Source organism: Solanum verrucosum, unplaced genomic scaffold, assembly GCF_900185275.1.
Source record: "Solanum verrucosum unplaced genomic scaffold, falcon-dt-bn FXZP01000163.1, whole genome shotgun sequence".
In the NCBI taxonomy this organism is placed as follows: Eukaryota; Viridiplantae; Streptophyta; class Magnoliopsida; order Solanales; family Solanaceae; genus Solanum; species Solanum verrucosum.
Genome location: NW_026020379.1, coordinates 707401 through 723713, shown reverse-complemented (window position 1 = coordinate 723713; position 16313 = coordinate 707401). Strand labels below are relative to the sequence as shown.

Sequence of the window (16313 nt, the reverse complement as noted above, 5' to 3'; positions counted from 1 at the left end):
CTAAGTGAGGTTTGTCAATAGCCGCCTGAATATGCTCTGTACTCAACAAAGAAAGAACAAGTGCAATATTACACAACCACAGTACACTTGTAGGGTTACGCGGCTATCCCACTAAGTGTAACATACATAAGTCAATACAACAATATAATCACATGCATATATCGAACTGTTGGAAAACATATATGTACAGCGGAAGCATACTAGAATCTTACTGCTTACATGAATAATAGATAATCAAATCTGTTTATGCTAGAACACATAATAATCATGTTAGAACACATAAACTTGCTGAAATTTAATTGAATAAATACCTCTTGAAGAGTGAGCAGATACCTCTAAGCGAATCTCCAAGATAGACAGACCTTCAAGCAAATCTACGAGATAGACAATAGCTATGGTCTTCTACAGTGATCCCAAGTTCACATCCGAACTCTCTCAATACTTGGGTGGGCAAGTATCGAATAGAAAACTAATCAATCTAGGGCTAGAAGAATCCCTAATTATAGAGATTTTTTCACAGTCCAAAGAAGAGAACCAAACACACGTTATTTTTCTTCAACCGAGAAAAATACACGCTAGTTTTCTTTTTATAAGAAAACTAACGCCTCTCCCCTTTTCCCTTTAGAATTAGGATTCTGAGTTCTAGTTAAATATGGGCACTGGAGGGACCACAGAATTAATTACTGAGGCTTCCTATTATGGAAATATTTCCAAATAATTAATTTGAATTATTCTTACCATAATAAATTACAAATCATTCCACTAAAAATTCGTAATTGCACTCCCCTATTTATATTTCGTAATTCCCCATTAAACACTTATGTAATTCCCCATGTTAAGATTTCAGATACTAATCAATAAATTAAATTAATGACGAATTTAACTTAATGATTAATTTCCTTTAGAGCACTACTTAACTTATTTCATGTGTCAGATTCATAAATCAACTTGCAAGGTTTGACACGATGAAAATTTATAAGTTTCTCAAAAAGGCATATCAATCAATCTCTATAACGAGACATGGATTTCATCAACTAACTTATTATTTCACCAATATATATTATTATCATCCAACTTACCAGGCATATTGACCCATCTCAGAATCTCACCTTTTAATAAATCAAAACGATAATTAATATATACAGATCATAATAGTTATATCAGGATTAAGAATATAAGTACAGTTAATAGTTTAGAGAATATGTTTTGTCAGTCAGTCTAAAACAATTATCTCTACTCGATCCCGTTCAATACATACAAAATGCACTAGCTCAAGAAGTTGGAACTATACCGTTCCCATAATCAAGATAAATTACCTATAATCTTGTGCTACAATCGTACCGATGGCATGTCCAATTTCCATCCTAGATCGTGAACAAAAAACTTTATACTTATAAGAACCGATGATTTAATCCTCTGTGTATAAGCTAAAACTCTACACACTAAATCATCTACTATATAAGTAAATAGACACCATAAACGAATATATGATCTATTAAAATTGAGCAATTATTTATTCTATAATAAATATTATTTCTTAACACATGGTTAATAGTATATATCCCAACACGAACATATACAATATCATCATCATTTACGAACAACGAACAGTTTCACATTTCTCAAGATACACAATTATATCAATTCATTGGCTCTCTCATGGAACCCAAACCCAAACTGTTAGCATACCGGAACGTGGCACCCGATCCAATGTTTATGCCGGAATGTGGCAACCAATCCCATAATTATGTCGGAGCGTGGCAACCGATCCAAGTTAGTGTTCTGAAACACAACACCCGATCCATTCAACAAGCCATAATCACAATCACAAAGTACATTCTCATAATTATACAATCAAGTCATGATTCATGGCATTCATCATTCATATATCCTCATTTACAATTACTGTGATCAATAATGCAACACTCGCATACATACATGTATCATAATGAAGCAAGAACAAACATACATCATACAATCATAAAATCACAACCATCACCTACCTCGAAACAAGCTTGAAACCCTAAGAAACTTGATTCTTTCCTTTCCGGATTCGTTCCGCTTGTTCTTGGTCTACAAACAATCAATATAATATGGGAATCAATAAACAATTACTAATTACCCAGATTACTAACAATTCTAATAACCCTAGATCATAACCATGATCCCACTACCCAAATTAGGGTTTTTCCCACCATAATTCTTAGATCAAAACTCTCCTCTATCTATATTTACCCATTAGATTACATTCTACGGATGGAAAAACGGATTCGGGAAGTTAAAACCTTACCTTTAACCTTAAAGGTGGTGGAAAACTGTTAAGAATTGCCTGGGTTCGTCTCCTTACTCTCAAAGTCGAAAAGTGCAAAATAAAGACGTTTTGGGGTTTATTTCTGACTTAAGTCACGTCGAGCCCGCCACAACGATCCCCACCCCGCTACAGCGGCCTCGCCCTGGTGACAGAAATCACCGCCTAAGCGACTTGCATGAGACGGTGAGCTATTTTAATAATTCCAATACCCTCATTTCACAACACGCCTTCAACCAACTATACTCAGAAACTACCCGTTCACGCTAAGATCAATTTCGGGAGTTTTACTCACCCGAATTCAATTCCGTAAAGTCGTACGGGTTCCTTAACGACTTATCTAACTACTCATGTGATCAAATTCATAATTAGATCACCCAACTGCTATCAGATTTCCCTAGACTTTAATGACTCCGATTTCGTCCAAATTTGGACTAGGTTGGGAAATCTCAAGATACTACGAAAAAGTTTGTTGGTCCAAAAATTTTCCCCATTGGATTTTCTATAACGACGGGAACAAGTCGTTACAAGTTCACAAACAACAACTCGGGCTGGTGACTTTTGAAAGAGACCATCAATTTCCTAATTCCAAAATGGAGCTTTAAACAAGAGAGATTATCGTTTTTTTTTTTTGCAGAAACATCGACATTTTTTTTAAAAGAAAAATTGGCTTTGATTTTTTTTCTTTTATATGTTTTCATTTAATTCTTGGCCCATCACTTTTGGGTTGGCCAAAAATTTGTTTTCCTTTTTACTTAATCTATAAAATGCCCCATGGTCAAAACCTTAATTTTTTAAAAAAGAGTCATCCGAGAATGTTGAAAATTCATTGAAATTTTATTAAAAAATTCATTATTAGAACGAGAATCAACACCATCTTTAGATTTATTTGAGACATATGAATTGGAGACTATCCTTCCACAAATATACTAGGTGTAAAATTAAAAAATAAACAACTTTTTTCAATACGAGCAAAAAAAATCACTTAAATATGACATCCATCAAACGCTAAATCAATTACTATTTTTTTCCAAGGCCACCAATGGAGGAGGGGGGGGGAGGGTAAGGTACTTCCCCAACCTTTGTATTATAAAAAATCAAGTATGAAACATTTCACTCTTATGTACCTATGGTTACAAATATTGTAAGTCATGTGAGGATAAAAATTCCACCTAATGTAAAAGTTGATGCGAGTATAATTATGAGAAAAGACATAAAGTCGTCACAGTAGGTGTCTTGTATTTTCAAAAAGTTACCTTAACTTTGCAAGCTTCCTATTACCCCATAAAAGTTTTGAATATCATTGTAAAATAGCCATTTTGACCCATTCCCTCACCTGATTTGTGAACACGCACAACACACGTGTGAAAAATGTTTTTACTGCGAATAACCAATTAAAAAGTGTCACATTTCGCATGTTTTCTTTATTAATTAATTATTTACTTCTTTTACATCATCTTCCCCAAAACAAAAGCTCAAAAGAGCCATTGGTACTCCCTGTTGACAATTTCATCATCTTCCCCAAAACAAGGTCAACGTTGATACTCTCTCTAACGAATTGACCATCTTCCCCAAGCGCAATAAGGTATGAATTCATTTTCTCTTTTAATTTTCAGTCGAAAAGGTTAATTTGAAGTTTTTCAAGAAGAGAACAAAACCCTAACAGTAGCAATTAGTCAATAACACAACGAAACACACTGAAATCCTACAATAGCAACTATAATAAGTCAATTCTAACACTTTTTACAATATAATAACCCCTAAAACAGTAGCAATATGATCTTTATCAACTAATGTAAGAAAACCCTAACATGTTAACCTTCAATTCCTTGTTCCTCCAAGAATTGTGACCAAGAAACGTCAAAAAGTAAGCAGATGATCACCACACTATTGTTTGACCAAGAACACGAAGAGACATGGAAAATTGAGACAAAAGAAAAGGAGTTTTCTCTTATTGAAATGAATCGGGTCGGGTGTAGACTATGGTAACTCGTAATCATCACGCACATCTAACCAGGTGAGGGAATGAGTCAAATGGCCCTTTTACAAAGATATTCAAAACTTTTTTGGGGTAATAGGACGCTTGCAAAATTAAGATGTCTTTTTGAAAATTCGGAACAATTTTAACGGTGACATTATGTCCTTTCTCTATAATAGAGTAAGATATTGCACATAATAGAAAGAGGTGTACCAACTCTATAAGTGAGATCGACTAACATCATTAATCACAAGATGATTTTGCTTTGACATGATTCTGAGGTGCGGGAGGTCCTATTGATCAGGCCTCACCATGACTTTGAATTTACTAGGCTGTGAACCAAGATCATAGTAGATATCATGACTTTTGGTTACTTTTCCAACGTTAGCTAAGTGATCAACTATTGTGTTTCCTTCTCTAAAAGTGTGAACAAAAAATTAAAGTTTTCAATGCCGAGGAGATGAGTAATCTGATCCGTAATATGTTTTACATGTCATGGAACCCTCATTTTGTTGTTAATCACATCCACCATCACTTGAGAGTTAATTTCCACAATAACATTCAAAAATTGTTTATAAATACAAAGTTTTAACTCTCGCAAGATAAATTTAGTCTCGACACTGTTATTGTTGGAATGATCATAAAAATCTGCAAAGGCAAGTTCGTATATGAAAACAGTATGTGTGTTTTCTATAGTGAGAAGAGGGGTTCTAGATTTGATATTTTGGGAATTTTTTCAAAAATAATTTTCAAGGCTTTGGTCAATTTTCTTTGGAAACACATCAATGGGTGTAGATAGTTTTTTTTTATATATAGGATATTTAATTTTATACGGAATAGATAATTTTTTTAAATTTATCATTAAATTTTGTTTGGATATTTTTATTAAAATTTATATTTTTTAAACGGGTGAATTCAAGTTAAATAATGTCCAGTAAATACGATTTGTTGACATGATACATATTGTGAATTTCACTTCGATAAAGATGTGAAATGAATAATCATAATTTTGTTTTAAATTTTTCTTCCCTATAATTATAGAGTAGTAATCGATTTATTGGACTAAGCCTATGAATGGTTTCTTAAAACTCAGTGTTGATGTGTGCGCTTAAGGGAATCATGAAGTAAGATAGTGATAGTATTTTGATTCCCATCAACATTGAGTTTTAAGAAACCATTCATAGGCTTATTCCAATAAATCAATTACTACTCGATAATTATACGGAAGAGAAAAAAGAAAAAAAATTAAAACAAAATTATGATAATTCATTTCACATCTTTACCGAAGTGAAATTCACAATATGTATCATATCAACAAATCACATTTAATGAGCATTTTTTAACTTGAATTCACCCGTTTAAGAAATATAAATATAAATATTAATTAAAATATCTCTTAACAAAATTTAATGACAAATTAAAAAATTATCTATCTATTTCGTGAAAAATTAAATATATCCTATATAAAAAAAAGAAAACTATCTCACCAATTGATGTTTCCAAAGAAAATGACCAGAGCCTTGGAAATTAATTTTGAAAAATTTCCCAAAATATCAAATCCAGAACCCCTTTTCTCAATATAGAAAACACAGATATATACTGTTTTCATATACGAACATACATATATGTATCGATTCTCCATTCAACTTTGCCGATCAAGCGAAAACTACGAATTTGCAATGAATGGATATCTGAACTCTCTCTTGATCCAGGTAGAAATATAAACCCTAGCTTCTAAACTTGGTTAAAGATGAGATTTTTAAAATGGAAAGGAAAATCCTTGAATTTGTTAGACGTGTTTGTATCAAACGATGAGTACAAATTCTTTTGTTGTTGGTAATTTTAGGTTTCCATTGTCGAAAATGAATGTGTTTTGAGTTAGAACATGGTCAGGAGTGTAATCTGATGTAACTGAGTTTGTTTGTTGAATCCAGGTGTCGGAAGAAAGTGGAAATTAACTTGGTTTCAATCAGTGTTAGTGTTGGGCATAGCTGTATATAATTGCAGGTTTTGGGATTAGATAGCTGCTGACTGTACTGATGTTGTATAATTTGTGGTTTGGTTTGACCAACTTGTAATTGAATATTCTGATTTGGTTTTCTCATGGAATTAATTTGGAAATCTGTTGTATAAGATGGTTTGAATCCAATCATGATTGAGGCCATGTTGTATTAAGTCTATTTAGGTGAAACAGATTTGACAGTGGTGCAGAATATTGGGTTTGTTGGTGGGTTGGGAGTTGTTTTACGCGGTATTGCAGAATGAGCTTGGAGACTGATGGTGGGTCCACAGATTGTGCTTCGGAAACTCAAAAGTAATGCTTAATTTTCTTTCAGTTTCTGACAAGATTTACAGCCATGCACTATATTGTCTTAGACTTTATTTGTTTTGAAGCTTTATATGAATGCTATATATATAACGATTCAGGTGTTCCAGAAAATCATATTCAAGAGAGGTTCTGTTGTCAATAAGTCAACTGGAGATTTGCAAGAAGTTACCTAGTGGATTTAATGAGCCGACCCTGAGGTAAGCATGCCAATTTTCCTTAAATGTATTGCAGTTGCTTGGAACTAGAGGAGTAAAGTGATAATTTCCAAAATGTAGTGGGATAGCTCCCATAACATTCTCTAGTGTCTTTTGGATATTGTGAAGCGTATTGATGATTTGCATTTTCTCAAATAGTGAACTTGAAGACACTTCACATGGTATACAAGACCGCCAAAGAGTACCTGGCAGCTTACCTTTGCAAGGGTTTAGACGCACCGACTATAGTTCATCCCCACCTACTCGTGGGGATTCCAGTAGTTATTCACGAGGCAATTATGGAAGATGGGACAACCGTTCGTCTGGATGGGGTGATCGAGATAACGATGCACAATCTGATTGGGATTCAGGTTCAGCTCAGATTCTTCCATATATATTGTTAATTATGTGTGTGAGAAGTCTTTTCATTATACTTGATTGCTTCAGAACTGCAGCTGTAGTTGTACTGTATGCATTATCTAAAAAGAAAAAAAACGAAGGAAAGAAAAAAAAAGGGAGATCATTATAGGATCTCCCTATAATGATAGAGTAGGTTTAGTGATTTTGTGAGTCCAAACATATGGAGAAGACAACAGTTGTATCTAATCAAACAGATGGCAAAAATTAGATTTTCTTGCACTGAAGTATGGAGGTTGAATTACTGGTGCTGCTCTTGATGTATTATTTAGGAGCAGCTTGCCTTAAGTTTAGCTGATGGAAGCAACTTCCTTGGAGAATGTTGATTTAAAAAGGGTGAGAAAAAGAGAATGAACTGGACTCATACTTGAAGCCTGATTGGTTGGAAAATCTTGAGCTTAGAATGCCATGATATTGCATATGGAACATGTTTCTTTGTCTACAACACATAGAAGACTTCTGCCATTTGTTTCTACACCGTCCAGTGACAACTGAATTATGGAAGGGTTTTGCCCTTTGGTATTAGTAATGTCTACAGAAGTTGAGGACAGTGGAATGTAGGAGTTGCTCGGATGGTAAGCACCCCTCACTTCCAACCCGAAGGTTGCGAGTTCGAGTCACCAAAGGAGCAAAAGGGGTGGGAGCTCCTAGGGAGGGTAAAATAAAAATAAAAATGTAGGGAAGCCTATTAGAAAGATCTGTCAGACTGTTCTTGCCTCCAGGTTTTGGGGTCTTTGGCTTGAAAGAAGTAGCAGATGCTTCGAAGGGAACTCTTCCTCTCACCTATATGTTGAGACATAGATTCCACATTTTTCTTGCTGCAGTAAATTTGACATTTTAAATAATTTAGTTCTTTGTTGACTTTGTTAGTTCCCTAGTAAGCATCTAGAAAATTCACTGTTGTGGAGCTAACTCTTTCTGACATAGCATTTCCTTCGCACTTTTTTTGCTCACAAATAGCCGTGATCTATTTTGGCTTTTAGATAAACTGTTGGTTATCGTTAATATCTTTCACATTTTAATTTTTGTAAAAAAGAACTTACATATTTCAACTTACATTCCTCTGTGTTTAGGGATGATGAATCAGACCATCCCCGAACCTTGCAAATAGGGTTAACTTCCTTCTGATTATGATGCGTACTATTATGTTCATATTTTTTGAATCACATAAGTGTGTTCATTCAGGATATTTGTATGAGATTGGATAACTGTGTAGGGGTCATCTCTTAGGAGTATCATGCTTTATATGTTGTTCTCATTTTACAAACTGGGAACTCAAGATATCCCTGTTGGACGCAATTAGAATAATTATACTTCTATCAATATTATGCTGACTTTCTTTCTTTTGACAATGAAAGGAGTATCAAGGTAAAATTATGCCGGACTTTCTTTTACTTCTCATTCTTTAGTTGTTTCATGGATGCTGGTTAGCTACCTTCCACATGCTTGTTTCTTTGGGTATTATACATTTGGTCCATTTGTGATGATCATAGTTGGAGGAACTGTTTGCCAAGGGTCTTGAATCTCTATTTCCCTTTAGATTCTATCTTCAAAAAACAAATTGGAATGTAGGTTCCACTCATGGTTAGGCACATTAGTCATTAGTCTTCTGAGAAAAACCTCGAGTGCCGTTTGAAGGTTCTTCTCTGCTCCACTTCTTGTGTTTTGCATTATTTGCTGGCTGAATTGCAGAAATAGTGCCCCTCTTGCATCATAGGCAATATAGTGCATTTTCTGCTGTGTAATGCCTTGTCTTGTCTGCCAGATATGCTCTATATTCTTAGTTGATTCTGTGTGCATGTGTATGTGGCACTAAGATAGTTTGTTTTTCTTCAGAGAGATTTTGTTGATAACTTTTGAGTTTTGACCCAGATTCTGGTAGGAGATATGGCAATCAAGCTCAGCGCACTTCGCAGAGTTCTGAGCATGATGGGCTTCTTGGAAGTGGTTCATTTCCAAGGCCGTCTGCGTATGGATCTGGAACATCTGCACCTAAGGTCCAAGCAAGCAATAACTATCAATCTAACAAGACCAATGAGCCATATCATCCTCCCCGCCCTTATAAGGTGAACTTCGGTGATCACGGCTTTCCAATATTCTGGCATGCTTCATTACTTGTCCTCTTATTTAAACAACATCTTAACATAAAATGGATTCTTGTAACATATTCAGGCAGGACCTCACCCTCGAAAAGACACTGATGCAATCAATGACGAGACTTTTGGTTCAGTTGAGTGTACCAGTGAGGATAGAGTGGAAGAGGAAAGAAGGAGAAGAGGTATTAAAGCCTCATTTGCTTGCACTTAATGAAAAAGTTGCAATCTTAGCTGTTTAGAGCTCAATTATTAAGTCCGTTTGTTTTTTAAATTTGCATCTTAATCATTCAGATTTTGATCATTAAGTAGTTACCGTTGTAAAAAAAGGAGGTTTTAATCATTAAGTGCGTTTTTTTTAATGTTAGAACTCTTAATGAGTTTGAATAGATCTGAATCATAAAGATCCGTAACAAAGTCTTAATATCATTAAGATTGTTATTCAATTTTCTTTACAAAGATGGCAGTTAACCAAACCATTCATTCATTGATACCTCCATGACCCACTATAATCAACTGCCGACACTATGCCTATCATTATCAACTACCACTACCCACCACCCACCATCCACAACCACCACCTTTGCCAATCACTACGATTAACTATCACCACCACTAGCCACCATTTACAATCACCACCCACCCACAACCACCACCTATCTCTACCGATAATCACCACCATCAGTCACCACTATATATCTCCAATCACTGTTATCATTCTTCACCAACACTACTTAACACTATCATCTACCACAACTATCAGCCGCCACCACCACCAACTACCATCATTAACCACTACTGCCAGTCACAATCACCACTGACTAGCTACTACCCACATTAGAAATGCCATCCCCAATCTGCACTACCATCCGTCACCGCTAGCCATTACCACCATTAACCGCCATATAATTTCTTAAAAATAATTTGTCGATATAGCATTAGATGACTTTGGTATTTTATTAAATTTTATATATATTAAATTTGAAACAAAATTATGTTGAAAAAACAAACGGTCTTAATTATTTAGCACTCAAATCTTAATACAACATCTTAATATTAAGATGTGTATTTAGATTCACACATCTGAATCTTAATGCACATTTTAATATTCATATTCAAGTGTCTTAATCTTAATAAAAATAAATAAGGCCTAAGATCATGCGTTTCTTTGTGATGTGATGCTATATCCCATGTTAGCATGTGTATTTTTATGAGCTTGTGGAAGATAGAGTTTTGATTGAATTTCTTTCAGCTTCTTTTGAGTTGATGAGGAAAGAACAGCATAAAATTCTTCAAGAGAAGCAGAAGTCAAAACTGGAGAAGCATAAAACTGAGGACATTATAGTACAGCTGGAAGATAATAAGGAGGATAGAACAGTTTTGGAAAAAAATAGTGAAGTAGATGGGATGACCACCCAACCTTCAGCAAACAGTGATCTGGGAAAAACTTCTTTTCCTTCACAGAATCCACCAGCTAGACCGCGTGTACCCCCTGGCTTTAAAACCACTGTGTTGGATAAGAACTCTGGCTCAAATTTGAGCCATTCACGCGTGACAGAGGTATTTACTTTTTACTTAATTTTCTCCGGTAGAGTATTATGCTCGAGTCCTTTTCTATTAAAAAAGAAGAAAAAGAAAATGGGGCTTCAAGGAAATAAGCAAAAGGGGAAACAATAAGAGAGGATTTTTCATTTCGTCTTAGTTCTTTGTCAATTAATACCCAGTTTATATGATCATGCTTTGACGGGATGTGGAGTTTAAGAAGCTAAGGAAAACTTTTGATAAATAAGCTCAATATATGCAAAGTGCCAAAACTGCCATACTACCAACAATTAAATGAGATGGGAAGAATTCCACATGTCTTTCATCTTTCGTTCTCCTAATAAAAAATCATTAGATCAAGTGGATATGGACAAGTAAGGGTAAAATGATGATGTTACGATTAAATAGTTTCCAAATACAAAAAGTGTCTTTTATCTTTTTGGAATAACCTAAAAAGAAATGTCACAAAATGAAAAAGAGGAAGTATATACTAAAATCTTCCCTGAGGATCTTTTTTTTGCTTGTATGTTGACTTGATTAACAATGAGGAAATCTTGTAAGTCTTAGCTGGACTGAACTATGAAATATTTGTTCATTATAAGTAAACCGGCTCATAATCTTGCAGTGCTGAAAGTGCGTGATGTGGTTTGCTTAACTTTTAGTCCCAATTCGATTTATTTTAGGCTGATAAGTTTCTTAGAATTAGTAAAGATTGAACAATCTTGTCGTGATAGAGAGCAGTAGCTGTGTGGTTATATGTAAACCATCCAGTTGTTTGATGATGGAATTTTAAGTTTGAGTTGCACCCGTTGAGATATTGCATGCGATGGCATCTCTGTCCAACTGTCTATCACTGTGAATCCGCTGGTGTTAACTATTGATTTCCTGGTTATGTTACCTTTATCAAAAAAAAAAAAAAAAAACTATTGATTTCCTGGTCATGTCTTCTGGTTAGGTTGGACAATCTGATACCGAAGAAAGCCTATTGGAAGTAAAAGCCTATGCTGCCCCAAATGGTACTGTTCATAGTGTAGAGAGACAGAGCTTGCAAGAAATTAGCTCGAGTTATAAACTTGAACGTAGGAGTTCACACACATCAATTTTGAAGAAGAATGACCAAATTGCTAATCAGCCAGTGAGATCAGATACTTCTGACAGGATACTTGGCATGGAAGATCATTTCAATCAGAGATCAACTCTTTTAGAGGCTCATGAAGCCTTGCATGAGCCTGGAATTATTGAACACAGTACCCAGCAATCTGATAGGAAATTTGCTAAGTCTAGCCAAGACCCTTCAGCATCAATCTTGGATAAGATATTTGGAAATGTTATACCAATTAATGTTGGTGACTCTGAGGCTCCAGTTATGGTAATTGTTTTGCACACTTTATCAGCTTCGCTGCTCTCTTAGCTTTGGTGGGTGTTTGGCCATGAAAACCAAATACTATTTACTTTATTTGGAATTTTTAAAGTTGGAGTTGAAGTTGTGTTTGAACATACTTTTTGCAAAGAATATTTAGAACTTGAACGTGATTTTTCTAAATATGGTTTATATCCCAATTTTTTAAAAACTAGTGAAATCACCTAACTAGAGTACTGGACTAGTTTACCTGAAAAATAAATAAAAAATCTGCTCTAAAAGAGTAATATCTCAAAACAGATAGTCACATAATGTCATAGATTAGATCCCATGTACGAACTACTACATACTATTACCAATATTTTTTAATTTTCTTTGAAATTCTTGTCATCTGTTGTATTTCTTTTACTTTCCAGTTTTGGATATTCATCAATATTCTTAATTTCATTTAGCAGTAAATATTCATAATACAGTTATGACTTCCCTACTAGTTGTTCATTTTCTTCATTTGACTTTCCCCCCAGAATCACGATAGTAAACCAAATGACATGTTGGGCTCCAAGGCTATACAGTCTTCGAAGTTCGCTCAGTGGTTTATGGAAGAAGGTATTCATCCATTTATGGTGTTTCGTTTTTTTCCCTTTTTAGTTTCTTTCTATTGAGGTTCTAACAATTCTTTTTTAACCTGTTTTATCCCATTTAATATCGTTGTAGATAGGAAGACAACAGAAGACTCCTCGTCAAGTAGGCCAAATGATTTGCTTGCGTTAATTGTTGGTGGCGATAAATCCAGATCACAAGCTTTTGATGGAAACGTTTCAAAAAGCTTTCCATCTGAATTTTTCGATCAGAGTCCTGAGCCTACAAGTAAGGTCACATTGCATATGCCTTCTACACCACTTGGGGTCCCTGAGCCTATGCATGATTCTAGTAAAAGGGAGGCCACCCCGCCGATCCTTACTTGTGAGGACCTTGAGCATAAAATGTTGTCAGAGTATGGTGAAAAGAAACCTAATCTGCAGCCTACTTCACAAGTTTATGGTACTAATCACTTAGACACTGTAGAACAACCGGTAAATGTGGACAACAATGCATCTCAACACCTCCTCTCATTATTACAGAAGGGGCCAGGTCTTACAACTATGAAAGGGAAGGGCAGTATTGGCACTGACGCCCGGGATGGACATGATGAGTTTACTGTGCATGACAGATCTAAGGAGGAAACTACCAGGGATTCTCATGCTCCAGGAAAGGCAGTTACACTTGAAACCCTTTTTGGATCTGCTTTTATGAAGGAGCTGCAATCTGTACAAGCTCCAGTTTCAATTCAGAAGAACTCAGTTGGTCCTGGACTAATTGATGATTCAGAGACACGCAAGTCATCGTTGCCTGGTTTTGATGATGGACTATTTTCTTCCATAATTGATGGTATTGGACCAAAAGGAGGTGGTAACGATAACAGACTCTTGCCATTGAATTACAGTGATCAAACCAAGCTGGATAAGCCTCAAAACTGGTTGGGATTTGGAAATTCTCAGTATGAAGTTAATTCAAGGCACCAGAGTGAAATGGTTTCCAAGAGTGAGGCTGCTGAATTTCATCTGCCTGCAGAAAACTTATTTAGTGCTCGTGATCATTTGAATCCCCAGGTCTCAATGGTTATGCCTGCAGGAATTTTGAGTGAAGGAGAGTTGACAACTGGTAGTGTGTCTGGCAGTGATGAAAGGTCCTTGATGAGTCTAGAAGGTCTGCCTTTATCGCGCGTTCCCTATGAGCAGTCTGAAATGCCATTGCACCATCGTCTTGCTCAACCATCATCTCTGCAATTTCATCCCTTGCAAATGAGCCAAGGGAGGCCATTATTTCATCCGATGGATTCTGGTCCTGCTCATTTAAATCCTCAGATTTTCAATAGTCGAGAGAGCATGGCTTTACATGAAGCTCCCGGTCGTCAGTTTGCTGGAAATATGAATCGACCTCCATTTCACCATCCTAATGGTGGACTGACAGGGTTTGATCTCCCTGCTCACCATCCTATGCTGCAGCAGATGCAGATGGCTGGAAATAACCCTCATCTGCTACATGACCGTCTAAGGGGCGCACAGGTTCCTTCACATCTCAGTAATCAAGCAGCTAACAATATGCAGGAAGTTAACAGAGTTCAAGCTTTCCCTTTTGTGCCACACCAAGTCAACATTAGTGGCCGTACTGTGCAAATGCCAGGTAAAAGCTTAAATGTCCCCTTTCTGCAGCTGTCTGTGATGATATTTTAGAGATTAAAACCTCAAAAAGAAGTTGCTCTTTTCTTATCTTGCTGAATTTAATGCATAGATTTCATTTCTTCAATGTTTTCTACTTCTTCCTCAGTTTTTCCATCATGATATTGAAAGAAAGCACGCGTGCACCTTTCTTGCTAGATTACACCTCAAAATGAGGTTTCTCTTTCTGATCTTGCTGAAACTTAAAAGTACAGATTTCAGCTCAACTGTGGCCTCTACTTGTTCCTTAGTTTTTCTACCATGATATAAGAAAGCACGTGCATCTTTCATTATACTCTTCCCTGTCCCCTCGTGTATGCAGCGATTCTGCAGTTTTAAGTTGCTGTGCTGGTTACTGTCACCATGCAGATTATAATGAATTTCACTACATTTTAGAATTACAAGGGGCTGCTTGGGATTCATCTTTATATAATATTCTCCTGTTTTTTGTTGAGTGACGTCAGGTCGAAATGAGGATTAAACATGACCAAATGTTGAATATTCTGTTATCACCTTTAGCTTTTCCTCAAAATTGTGATAGGTTGGGAAATATATTTTTCTGAAGCAAGTCGGTGACCTTTTTATTCCTCCTTTGCTTATGAATTTGGCCTTTGAGGCTTGGGATAGTGAAGCATGCTCTTTTCCAGCCCTAGTATTCTTCTCGATGGTACATGTCAAGACTTCTGCTGTTAGATAATTAATGGACCCTGGGAAACTGGCAATACCAAAAAAGACGTGCATATCATTCATTCTAAGTAGGCCACTGTGCTGTTGTTCCTTTTATTGGTGTGATACACTGATACTTTTCTGGTTGAGGATGCATTTTCTGCTGATGTTTAACTAGCTGGGTAAAACTTATTCATTAAATTTTTTATTTGTTTCACTCAGATCCAGATATCAACAGCAGAAACAATCATCCTGAGGCAATGCAAAGGCTTGCTGAGAGGCAACTTGGGGCTCCTAAGCAGATCCACCCTTTTGCTGGTGGCAATGTCCAGGGGATGTACAATCACGAGCTTGACATGGGATTGCGATACAGATAGTTGATCAGGGAGCGAGTCGGTAGCAATATTTGCAACTGGGTACCGTGTTTTCTTTTCCCAGTTTGACTAAGAATCCGCTGTTACAACTTTACCATGTTGTATTGCCTTTACCATCGAACCAAAGAATTGGAAACCATGTTGGCCTTCTGCTTTTTTGCACGAGGGGCAAGCATATAGACTCATGGGAAGTGGTGTAATTTTAGATTTTATTTTCTTGTACTTGGTAGGGTTTAGGGTCTCATCTTGTGCATGCATGGTTCAATTATTTGGCCCTTCATATGCCCCTTCTTCTGATGTTCCCCTTGCATTTTTTATTTTATTTTTTGGTTTCACATTTGGTGTCTGATACCCCCGAATCCAGATTCACGCTCCAAGTGCTCCCTAACAAAAGCGACTTCGTATGCAGAGGGACTCGTACTCGAGACCTCTCACTAAGGATGAGGAAGTACTCCACCCAACTCCACCCAACCCTTGTTGGTCCCTTTGCAGATTCGTGTATAGCATCAATTTGACTATTGTATTTCTGATCTCGTATTATCCCAAAATGAATATGCATGCCACACGCAAAGGTCTAGTGTTTCACATGTACACAAGGTACCCTCCTTCCTAAATGTTTGGTAAGAGGGATGGGATAAACAAGGATATCCAATGAGATTATTTTATCCCACCTTTTATATGGAAAAGACTAAAGAGGGTACCCTGTGAACATTAGATCTGTGTGTGGCATGCATATTCATTTTGGGATAATTGAGATTAGTATATAGTAATCTCAATATTTTAGTACAAATCAT

General features: G+C 36.1%; 1 protein-coding gene across 2 annotated transcripts; it reads left to right on the top strand.

The window, feature by feature from the left end:
* The first annotated feature begins 5864 nt into the window (after window positions 1-5864).
* LOC125838917 (uncharacterized) lies at window positions 5865-15816 on the top strand. 2 transcript variants are annotated; one of them, XM_049517918.1, is made up of 12 exons: window positions 5866-5998; window positions 6221-6600; window positions 6714-6812; window positions 6969-7180; window positions 9099-9292; window positions 9399-9504; window positions 10572-10879; window positions 11817-12230; window positions 12746-12827; window positions 12936-13670; window positions 13833-14444; window positions 15368-15816. In XM_049517918.1, exons 2-12 carry the CDS (start codon window positions 6548-6550, stop codon window positions 15520-15522), a joined length of 2970 nt encoding a protein of 989 aa, XP_049373875.1. In that variant the 5' UTR covers window positions 5866-5998; window positions 6221-6547; the 3' UTR covers window positions 15523-15816. The 2 variants fall into 2 exon arrangements, with proteins under 2 accessions (XP_049373874.1, XP_049373875.1); XM_049517917.1 differs by having other exon boundaries at window positions 5865-5998; window positions 12936-14444.
* The last annotated feature ends 497 nt before the right edge of the window (window positions 15817-16313 follow it).